The sequence below is a fragment of the Raphanus sativus genome, chromosome 5, assembly GCF_000801105.2.
Source record: "Raphanus sativus cultivar WK10039 chromosome 5, ASM80110v3, whole genome shotgun sequence".
Classification (NCBI taxonomy): Eukaryota; Viridiplantae; Streptophyta; class Magnoliopsida; order Brassicales; family Brassicaceae; genus Raphanus; species Raphanus sativus.
In genome coordinates this window covers 3,623,012-3,631,875 of record NC_079515.1, presented here as the reverse complement: position 1 = coordinate 3,631,875, position 8,864 = coordinate 3,623,012, and the positions used below count along the sequence as shown (strand labels likewise).

Sequence of the window (8,864 nt, the reverse complement as noted above, 5' to 3'; positions counted from 1 at the left end):
GGGGAAAAATCGGACCCGGAAAAAAATTAGAGAGAAGAAAAGTCTGGGAAAATTAGAAGAACAACGCGTACAGATTTTTCTACCTCTCAAACTTTTTCTCGAGATTTAGATATCTTTTCTCGGTGATCAGCGACGCACTGATTAGATTCGAACGAGGATTCGTAATCCCAGGTAGCTGAAATATCCATCCATCATTCATCTCCTTTCTCGATTTTGCTACCTAGATCTACTTCTTCCACACCTAAGTGTTTTGATTCGTAATTTCGATCTCTGTAAACGCCGCTAGCTGTAATTGGATGATATCTTTCTCTCTGCTCATCGTTAGATCTTAGAAGGAGTGATGATGCTTGAATGTTTACCGCGTCTTCTCCTGACTTGAATTCTATGTCCACTAGCTTCTTCGTATTTTGTTTAGTTTGGAAATTGAACTGCGTAGCATCGTTGATTCATCGTCTCTAGCTCACTTAGGTGTTCGTTTTGAAATTTGGATTTTATCTACAGATAAGCTTTGATTGGAATGTGCTGAGGAACACTCTAAGATGGGGATTTTCGATGGTTTGCCTGTTCCCTCCGATAAAACTGTAAGTCCATTTTCTTAGAAGAACCACAAGTTCAGCCCTCAAAGGAGAAATCATTTAGTTCAACGATTTATAGGGACGTTAAGTATGTCGGTAGTTTTATTTGAAGAAGTGATTGATATCATGGCTTATAGGAAACAGACTGTAATTATCACTGCTCTTGATTTTGTTTTTCTTGGAGTACATGTGCTTGTGTGCCTGAGTGATGAGGGTTATTGCAGTACCTTAGGGAGGAGCTGGCACGAATAGATGAGAGCTGGGCTGTTCCACGCTTCGACTCCCTGCCGCATGTTGTCCATATCATTACGTCTAAAGACCGTGAAGCTGACATTCTTTTATTAAGGGAGCAAAGTGATGTTGTCGAGGAGGTTGTGGATGAAGTCGTCCATGCTTATCATGGTGGTTTCAACAAAGCCATTCAAAACTACTCACAGGTTTCCTATATCTGACCTTTTTTTTTCCTAAAGCAGTAACCAGATATATATGTCCCATATGATTTGACGTAATGATATTTCTCATCAGATCTTGCGACTATTCAGTGAGTCCACTGATAAAATAGGCGACTTGAAGCATGAGTTGGGAGAAGCAAAGAAGAGCTTGGGGACACGCAATAAACAATTACACCAGTTGTGGTACCGTTCTGTTACATTGCGCCACATCATCTCACTTTTGGATCAAATTGAGGGCATTGCTAAGGTTGGTTGGATTACTCCTAACATTTCTTAGTTGATTGTTGTGTGGACAGTTGCTTGCTATGTATTTGAACTTTTTATACGTCATTCATGATAGCACTCTGTATTTCTGATGATACTTTTTGTTGATATGTTTCCACTATTTGTTTCTTTTTCTGTTTTTTGCTATTTAAATGAAAGCTGCTTTCTGATGTGACAATGGGGATGCGGCCTCTTGAAATATTGAACAGGTTCCATCTCGTATTGAGAAGCTCATTGCTGATAAGCAATTTTACGCTGCTATTCAAGTGTATCTCCAGTCTTCTCTGATGCTGGAGCGTGAGGGGCTGCAAACGGTAATTTCCTAACTGCCAATGCTAACAAATGCTGGAAAAGCAATCTTACGGGAACTTTTTGGGTCTTCCTATTCATTTGTCAGTTTGATCTCTAGGATTGTTTTTATATCTATCCGTTGAATGGGATCTGTTATCATCTAATTTCGACCGGGACCTTCTGATTGTCTCTGTTCGAGAAATCTTCTGTTCACTTAGATCTTGTACTCATATATATTCTGGTACGTTCACCTAGGTTGGTGCTCTTCAAGATGTCAGATCTGAGCTAGCTAAGCTGCGGGGAGCTCTTTTCTTCAAAATTCTCGACGATTTGCATGCACATTTGTACAATAGAGGTGAATACAGGTAGGTTTCTTTTCAGCCTGTATAAATGAATTTCAGAAACAGTGCTACTTTTTATCCTTGGTTCAGTGGCCTGCTTGCTTGACACTGTGCCTCATGCACATTCGTCTGTTCTTGACCTTTTCTATGCTGCAGTTCAGTTGCGTCAAGCATATATGAAAGAGATGATGAAGTACCAACAACAACAGCTGTTGCAGCTAGTCGAATGAGCTCACAACCACTCTCTCGTAGAACACGGACACTGAAAGGTGATAGTCAGTTTGGTGTTAGAGGCCTCACAAATGGTTCACATAGAACGGGTTCTACTGAGGAAGGGTATGATTTCGCAACATTTCCCTTAAGTTGATTCTGTATGAGATATAGTAACATTTTTTCGTGTATAAAGTTTACTTTATCTGGAGTGATCATTGCCTGTTTAGTTTCGGTTCTCCACAGAGGCTCTCGCGGCTTTATTTTTGAAATAGAGATTACCATACTTGCATGGTTTCTCATATCATTTTGTGGAGGTTCTCCTTATAAATTTCGTTAATAAAAGAAAGTATGCTGTAAATTGATTATGACAGAAGTTGCTTTGTCAACCTAAGGTTGCGCGCTACCTTTGTTCTGCTTTTATAAAATTTACTTCGCTAATGTGCGTTTCTTTAATCTCGTTGTGTGTCTTAGTTCATCATTTGATGGACATGATGAGGAGGACTCTGTAGAACATGATGAAGCCACCGGAGATGGACAGACTATCAGGAATGGCACTGATAGTAAATTGCTTTCTTACCAACTTCCACCTTGGCTTTCTGATTCCTCTCCTGACGAGTTTATCGTACGTGCTTGTTACACTTAACATATCTTCTGCCCAATTTTTTCAGTGTTGCGACATTGCTTTATCTCCTGTTTCAGGAAGCAGTAAGAAAGAGTGATGATCCTCTGCATGTGAAGTATCTACAGACTCTTGTTCAGTGTCTTTGCATGCTCGGAAAAGTTGCAGCTGCTGGTGCCATTATATGGTTGGCTTTCTATTTTTTAATTTATCTAAATGGTTTTAGAATTGCTATGTTCTGCAGCTTGATATAGTTGTAGAAAATTTACTCCTTCAATATCTTTTAGTTTTAGATCGCTAGCAGTGGTTTCAATTGGTTAGTTAACTTATCACCGATGTCATCACGAGATACAATCGTTGTCAAATGTATATGTGTAATTTGTGGGACCAGTTAACGTTTATTATTCTTGAAGTTAAAGATGAATGGATAACCGATGCCGCTCAAGTTTTGCTAGTTTTCCATTCAAAAATGTTGGTGGAAATAAGTACATTCTGTTATTGAAATCGTCAAGCTTTTCTAAGTGATGTTTTTGTGTTCTCTTGCAGCCAAAGACTTCGACCCACAATACATGAGATCATAATATCCAAGATTAAAGCCCACATGGAGACTAAAAATTTGTCAAAGTCAGCCTGTAGTCAGGGTGATCGAACGGGAGCTGCGGGATTGCATTTTATCAAAGGACAGTCCGAGGCCTACAGATTATCAAAAGATAAACCACAAAATGGGATATCAAATTCTGGAACTCACCTAGCTGTGAGCCCTGTCTCGCCTCTTATGGCTCCTGGAGGCAAAGCGCAGGCTGCAGCAAAAGATCTTCTTGACTCAATTTTAGATACTATTGTCAAGATATTTGGTGAGCTATTTAACTGTTAAACTAGTCTTGATATTTTTATTTTCCCAAAGTAAAGGCACAAAATTTCTCATATTGTTGCTTCTATAGAAAATCATGTTGTTGTTGGAGAGCTTTTGGAGTTCAGGGCTTCGCAACATGACATTAACACACCGAAGTCATTGCCTACTGATGTGAATTGGAACCCCGATTCTGACGCATCCCAAGCTACTGGTGGCTACACTATCAGTTTTCCTTTGACAGTCTTACAGGTCCGCCTATTGATTTCAAAATATCTACTTTGTCGTGGAGCTAAATATTATATATCTATACTGAACGTCCTCATATGTAAGCTGATCGAAGTTTTACGTGTTACTGACTAACTGGTGAAGAGTGAATGCCAACAACTTATATGTGAAATTCTAAGAGCAACTCCAGAAGCTGCGTCTGCAGATACTGCTGCACAAACTGCTAAACTCTCAAAGAAGGCTCCCAAGAAAGATAAAAGGCAAGTGACCCCTTAGCTTTGCTAGTTCGTACATTTACGGAGATGGTTTTCTCATATTAATGGTTCCTCATATTCGTGTAGATACATAGACAACGAAACATGTCCCAAGAATTAGACATTTAAGCTTTTGTTAAGATAGGCCTAACTTTCATGTACAAAAGCATGTTTTAGTTGGGCTGTGAATCACCTGATATGGCCATTGGAAACTCTGCATTTTGTTTAGTAGTTGATGATTAATTGATGATGGTGGACTGCAGGGATGCACCTGAAGATGGGGTAACATTCACCTTTCGGTTCACAGATGCAACTGTATCGATTTCTAATCAGGGTATTAATCAATCATCCTGACGTTTTTGGTTATAATGCCTTTGGTTATAATGCCTTTGGTGGAGTTACTGACGCTATGTACTGCTAGCAGGAGCTGATCTCATTCGTCAAGGCTGGGGAAAGAGGGCTCCAAATTCATCACAGGAAGGTTATGGATCTGCAGCAGTTTTGCCTGAACAGGGAATATATCTAGCTGCATCTATTTACCGGCCTGTCCTTCAGGTTTGAATTCTCGTTCATCTAAGCTTTTCATTCATTTTCAACTGTTTTTTTTGTGGAATCATGAATTATGATCTTTTGTGTCTTGCAGTTTACAGATAAAATCACTTCAATGTTGCCCAAAAAACATTCTCAGCTTGTGTAAGTTCAAAATATCCGCGTGCCTTTACTGGCTGTCATCCTGTCAAAGCTAAACACCTTACTCATTGTCCAAAATACCTTGCCACTATTTTCACCATCGAGTTTTCAATACCTGATGCAGGAATGATGGATTGCTTACATTCACCGAGAACTTTGTGAAGGACCACCTGTTACCGACAATGTTTGTAGACTATAGGAAAGGCGTACAGCAAGCTATATCAAGTTAGTTCCATAGACTATAGAAATCTGATCATAGCGTTTTCTATTGCTACTTTAGGGTAATTCTTCTATGACGGTATATATAGAATTGCATGTTGAAAGGAGAGTTGTTAATTTGGTTCCAAAGACTTGGATTTATACCACCGCAAGGTGGTAGTAGAAGAATCTGTTTGCAGAACTAACTGAACTGTTTATCAATATAGAGTATGGATGTTTTATAAGTTAAAGTGTCTTTAAAATATTTTGCATTTAAAGATTCCGTAGCAGAAAAAAATATAGGAATAGTTGCACTTGCATATTATTAGTTATGAACATACCAGTTGTGTCAGTGCTATACCTGCCTCGATTCAAGGTTGAAAATCCATGGTTCGTAAAACTATTTTGCAGGTGCTGCCGCATTTAGACCCCGTGCACATACAACTACTTACACCCCAACCGTAGAAAAGGGTCGACCTATCTTGCAAGGTCTTTTGGCAATAGATCTCCTTGCAAAAGAGGTAAGTTTTATATGCTTTTAAACTGGAAACCAAACCTTTTTGTTGTTCATACTTTTGATTTGCCTTAAAAGAATGGATGGTTACTTCCAGTTCATCATCTAATCCATCTTTTGTGTTCTCAGTTTCATGATATTTTTGTTTTAATGAAGTCCTTGCTTTTCACTTTTTTCTAGGTTCTTGGTTGGGCTCAAGCCATGCCTAAATTTGCTACTGACCTTGTGAAGTATGTTCAGACATTTCTTGAGAGAACATTTGAGAGATGTCGAACATCATACATGGAGGTATGGATCTTACTCGTTTCTCATTTGTTGTCCTCTTCCTTTGACTCTTCTGATCTATTTATATGTTTAAATCTGGTTTAGGGTGTTGCACCTATAGCACAAAATTATACACTAAAAAGTAGCCTTGTCACAAAATTATACACTAAAAAGTAGCCTTGTCAACTTCATTGATTTTTAAAAATTTAACTGTGAAGGTGTACGAATGAGATGATATGACTATGGATTTAAAGTCTACTATGTCTTGAACAAAGTGCTAGCTTTTAGTTTGAGCTTCGTGAAAACAGACCTACTTTCATTAAATAGCAGTAGTGTTCTGTTTTGGGATTTTAGCATTGTCTTGCGTAGCCTACAGTGTAAATGTAGATGTTTTACCAGATTGTGATAAGCCCTGCAGCAGAACTTGGCATTAAATGCTTAGAAGCAATAACCTGAGAAAGTTTGATTCAAGAGAGAGGTGGAAGAACTTGGAGTTAGCCAATCTTACTTGCGCTTTTTCCATTTTTGATAAAAGTCTTCACTGTTTTTTTTTACGATTTCTCTGCCTCGAGTGTCAAGAAATAGAAAGCGATGTATTTCTTCCTTGGGCACACTTTTCTGAGCGTAAGTTTGATTATTTAATGCATCAGGCTGTACTGGAGAAGCTCAGTTACAGGCTCATTGGGAGGCATGATATTGAGAGATTGATGCGACTTGATGCGGCAAGTGCTTGTTTGCCATCTCAACTTGGCCATTCTGTTTCTCACTCTGAGGCTGTTGGCTCCGAAGTAGAACTCACTGAATTATTCTTAAGTTTGCCGTCTATCAAGCAGGTAAATATCATGTGTTGTCTGAAACTTATTCTAGTATGAATTTGTCAGCTGGTGAAGATTATTTAAGTAACTGTGTTTCTTACAGGATAATCTAATTCGTGATGACAACAAACTCATTTTGTTAGCCTCTCTTAGTGACTCGCTTGAATACGTGGCAGATTCTATTGAGAGGTGAGTTCTTCTGGATCAGATTCTTTATGCATGCCTCTTCCTATCATGTCTTAAATCTTAATACGTGGCAGACTCTATTAAGTAGGGCTACCTACAGAGACTAGGCTAGATTAATTGCTGTTTTTTCTTTCTCAAAATTTAAAAATGAAAAACTAAAAACATTTGCGTTCAGTGTAAAAGAGAAACTTGCATAGTCTGATAGGTCTTCCTTTAAGTCCTCACTTCCTTCTCTAAGTAGCAAGCAAATGAAAACTCTTTCTGAAGTTTTGATTTCCCAAAATCTTTAGGCTTGGACAAGCAGTTCCTCGTGCAGCAAGTCAAGCTGAAGGTAATAGCAGGAATCAAGCAACTTCTCCAAGGAATCTGGCATCATTTGCTGATGAGTACAGAAAACTTGCCACCGATTGCCTTAAGGTTCTTCGTGTTGAGATGCAACTGGAAACAGTCTTTCATCTTCAGGTATGTGATGTGAATGTTCCCTTTGTTAGGAAGGTGGCATGGTTATGAGAAGTTGTAAAACTTACGAAATACTATGGTGTTGAAAAAGGAAATGACAAATCGGGAATATTTGGAGGATGAGGATGCTGAAGAGCCAGACGACTTTGTGATTTCTCTTACTTCACAGGTTGATTATATAACTTCAATAAACCATGTTTAGTTTCATAGCTATCAAATATTCGTTATCACTCTTCTGCTGAGAGAACCTAGTTAGCCAAATGATGAAGTGGTTTTAATTTACTGCAGTGAGTTACATTCTTGTTTAGTGTGCAATCTAGTTTTGAACTGGTTTTGCGAGATTCCATTCCTATAATTCTGCACCAAGTTTATTTACCTTTTCATTTTTTCTTTTAAAACAGATAACACGTAGGGACGAGGGAATGGCGCCTTTCATCTCTGGTGAGAAGCGCAATTATGTTTTCGGTGGCATTTGTGGGACTGCTGCAAATGCGTCCATTAAGGTACACTTCTTTTTTTATCTTTGAAACCTTTTTTTTATTTACTTGCATTAATAAGATCTTTGGTACTTCTATTTCACATGTCAATATACCATGTCACAAATCTAGACCTAACAATTGATCATCATCCATCCTCTAAACCGTTGAAAGTCTCTTACTACGTATTTTTCTAGGCTTTGGCTGACATGAGATCCATCAACCTTTTCGGAGTTCAACAAATTTGTCGGAACACTATAGCATTGGAACAGGTAAAGATCAGTCCTATTTAGGTGTCTAGTTCGCTATTTAGAACCGGTTTCCGATAGCATTTCACTGTTGTCATCCGTGTGTATTATACATCGCAGGCCATGGCAGCTATTCCATACGTCGATGGTGAGAGTGTACAACAGAACCTAGATCGTGTCCGTACTTATTATGAACTACTGAACATGCCATTTGAGGTTAGCCAAAGAATTTATTGTTTCTTCTTGGGTTTGTCCATCGCTTTTCTTATACTCAGATGGTTTACCTGATTCTATGCAGGCGTTACTTGCATTCATAGCGGAACATGACCAAATGTTTACACCCACAGAGTCTGTTTCCTCAACTTCGATTACTTATAATAACCCAAACTTATCGAAATAAACACAAGATTGAGTCTAATACGATTTCTTTTGGGGTTGCAGGTATTCCAATCTCTTAAAGGTCAATGTTCCTGGAAGGGATACTCCTCCTGATGCTCAAATCCGCCTTTCCGAAATTCTTTCTCACTAAATATCAAAAACTCTTCGAGCCATTCGCGGAGTACCATGAAACAAGCAAAGCTTCTCCAGCAGCCAATCTGTTTCGTTATTATCGTAAGCTGCAGAGCAATCAATGTTTAAATCCCCGAAAGGAGAGGCAAGACGACGACATAAAAATTGTATATCATCTTCGTTCTTCTACTCCGGTAAAAGTACGATTCCGTAATTCATTCAGTGTGTTTGTTCCTTTCTTGTCTAGTTTCGCGAGTATATTGTTTTATGGTGTTGTTGAATACGGAACCAAGACCTTTCTTTGAGAGCTTTGTTTTGTGTTTTAAATTCTTTGGTAGCGAGTTTGTTTGTATAAAATTTTCTAAGATACAAGCGATGATTACAAAAGCCGAGAAAGCCACAAATCTATCTCCCATT

The 8,864-nt window shown here is 38.6% G+C and overlaps 1 protein-coding gene across 2 annotated transcripts; it reads left to right on the top strand.

The window, feature by feature from the left end:
* Positions 1–8,864, top strand: LOC108861964 (exocyst complex component SEC8). Of its 2 annotated transcripts, XM_018635965.2 has the most exons (27): positions 1–171; positions 502–581; positions 800–1,012; positions 1,101–1,274; positions 1,501–1,605; positions 1,838–1,947; positions 2,080–2,259; positions 2,608–2,758; positions 2,836–2,942; positions 3,302–3,609; positions 3,697–3,857; positions 3,978–4,093; positions 4,351–4,421; positions 4,512–4,642; positions 4,731–4,780; positions 4,902–5,002; positions 5,387–5,496; positions 5,670–5,777; positions 6,404–6,586; positions 6,672–6,757; positions 7,045–7,216; positions 7,305–7,382; positions 7,615–7,716; positions 7,887–7,961; positions 8,058–8,153; positions 8,236–8,285; positions 8,379–8,864. In XM_018635965.2, exons 2-27 carry the CDS (start codon positions 540–542, stop codon positions 8,464–8,466), a joined length of 3,168 nt encoding a protein of 1,055 aa, XP_018491467.1. In that variant the 5' UTR covers positions 1–171; positions 502–539; the 3' UTR covers positions 8,467–8,864. The 2 variants fall into 2 exon arrangements, with proteins under 2 accessions (XP_018491467.1, XP_018491468.1); XM_018635966.2 differs by lacking the exons at positions 1–171; positions 502–581; positions 800–1,012; positions 1,101–1,274 and having other exon boundaries at positions 2,085–2,259.

What these genes read in the sequence shown, in the direction of transcription:
- LOC108861964 (XM_018635965.2), top strand. Translation starts at nt 540, where the DNA reads ATGGGGATTTTCGATGGTTTGCCTGTTCCCTCCGATAAAACT. An exon ending in AGCGTGAGGGGCTGCAAACG is followed by an intron (nt 1,606 to 1,837) that starts GTAATTTCCTAA and finishes ACGTTCACCTAG; the next exon opens with GTTGGTGCTCTTCAAGATGT. An exon ending in AAAAAACATTCTCAGCTTGT is followed by an intron (nt 4,781 to 4,901) that starts GTAAGTTCAAAA and finishes TACCTGATGCAG; the next exon opens with GAATGATGGATTGCTTACAT.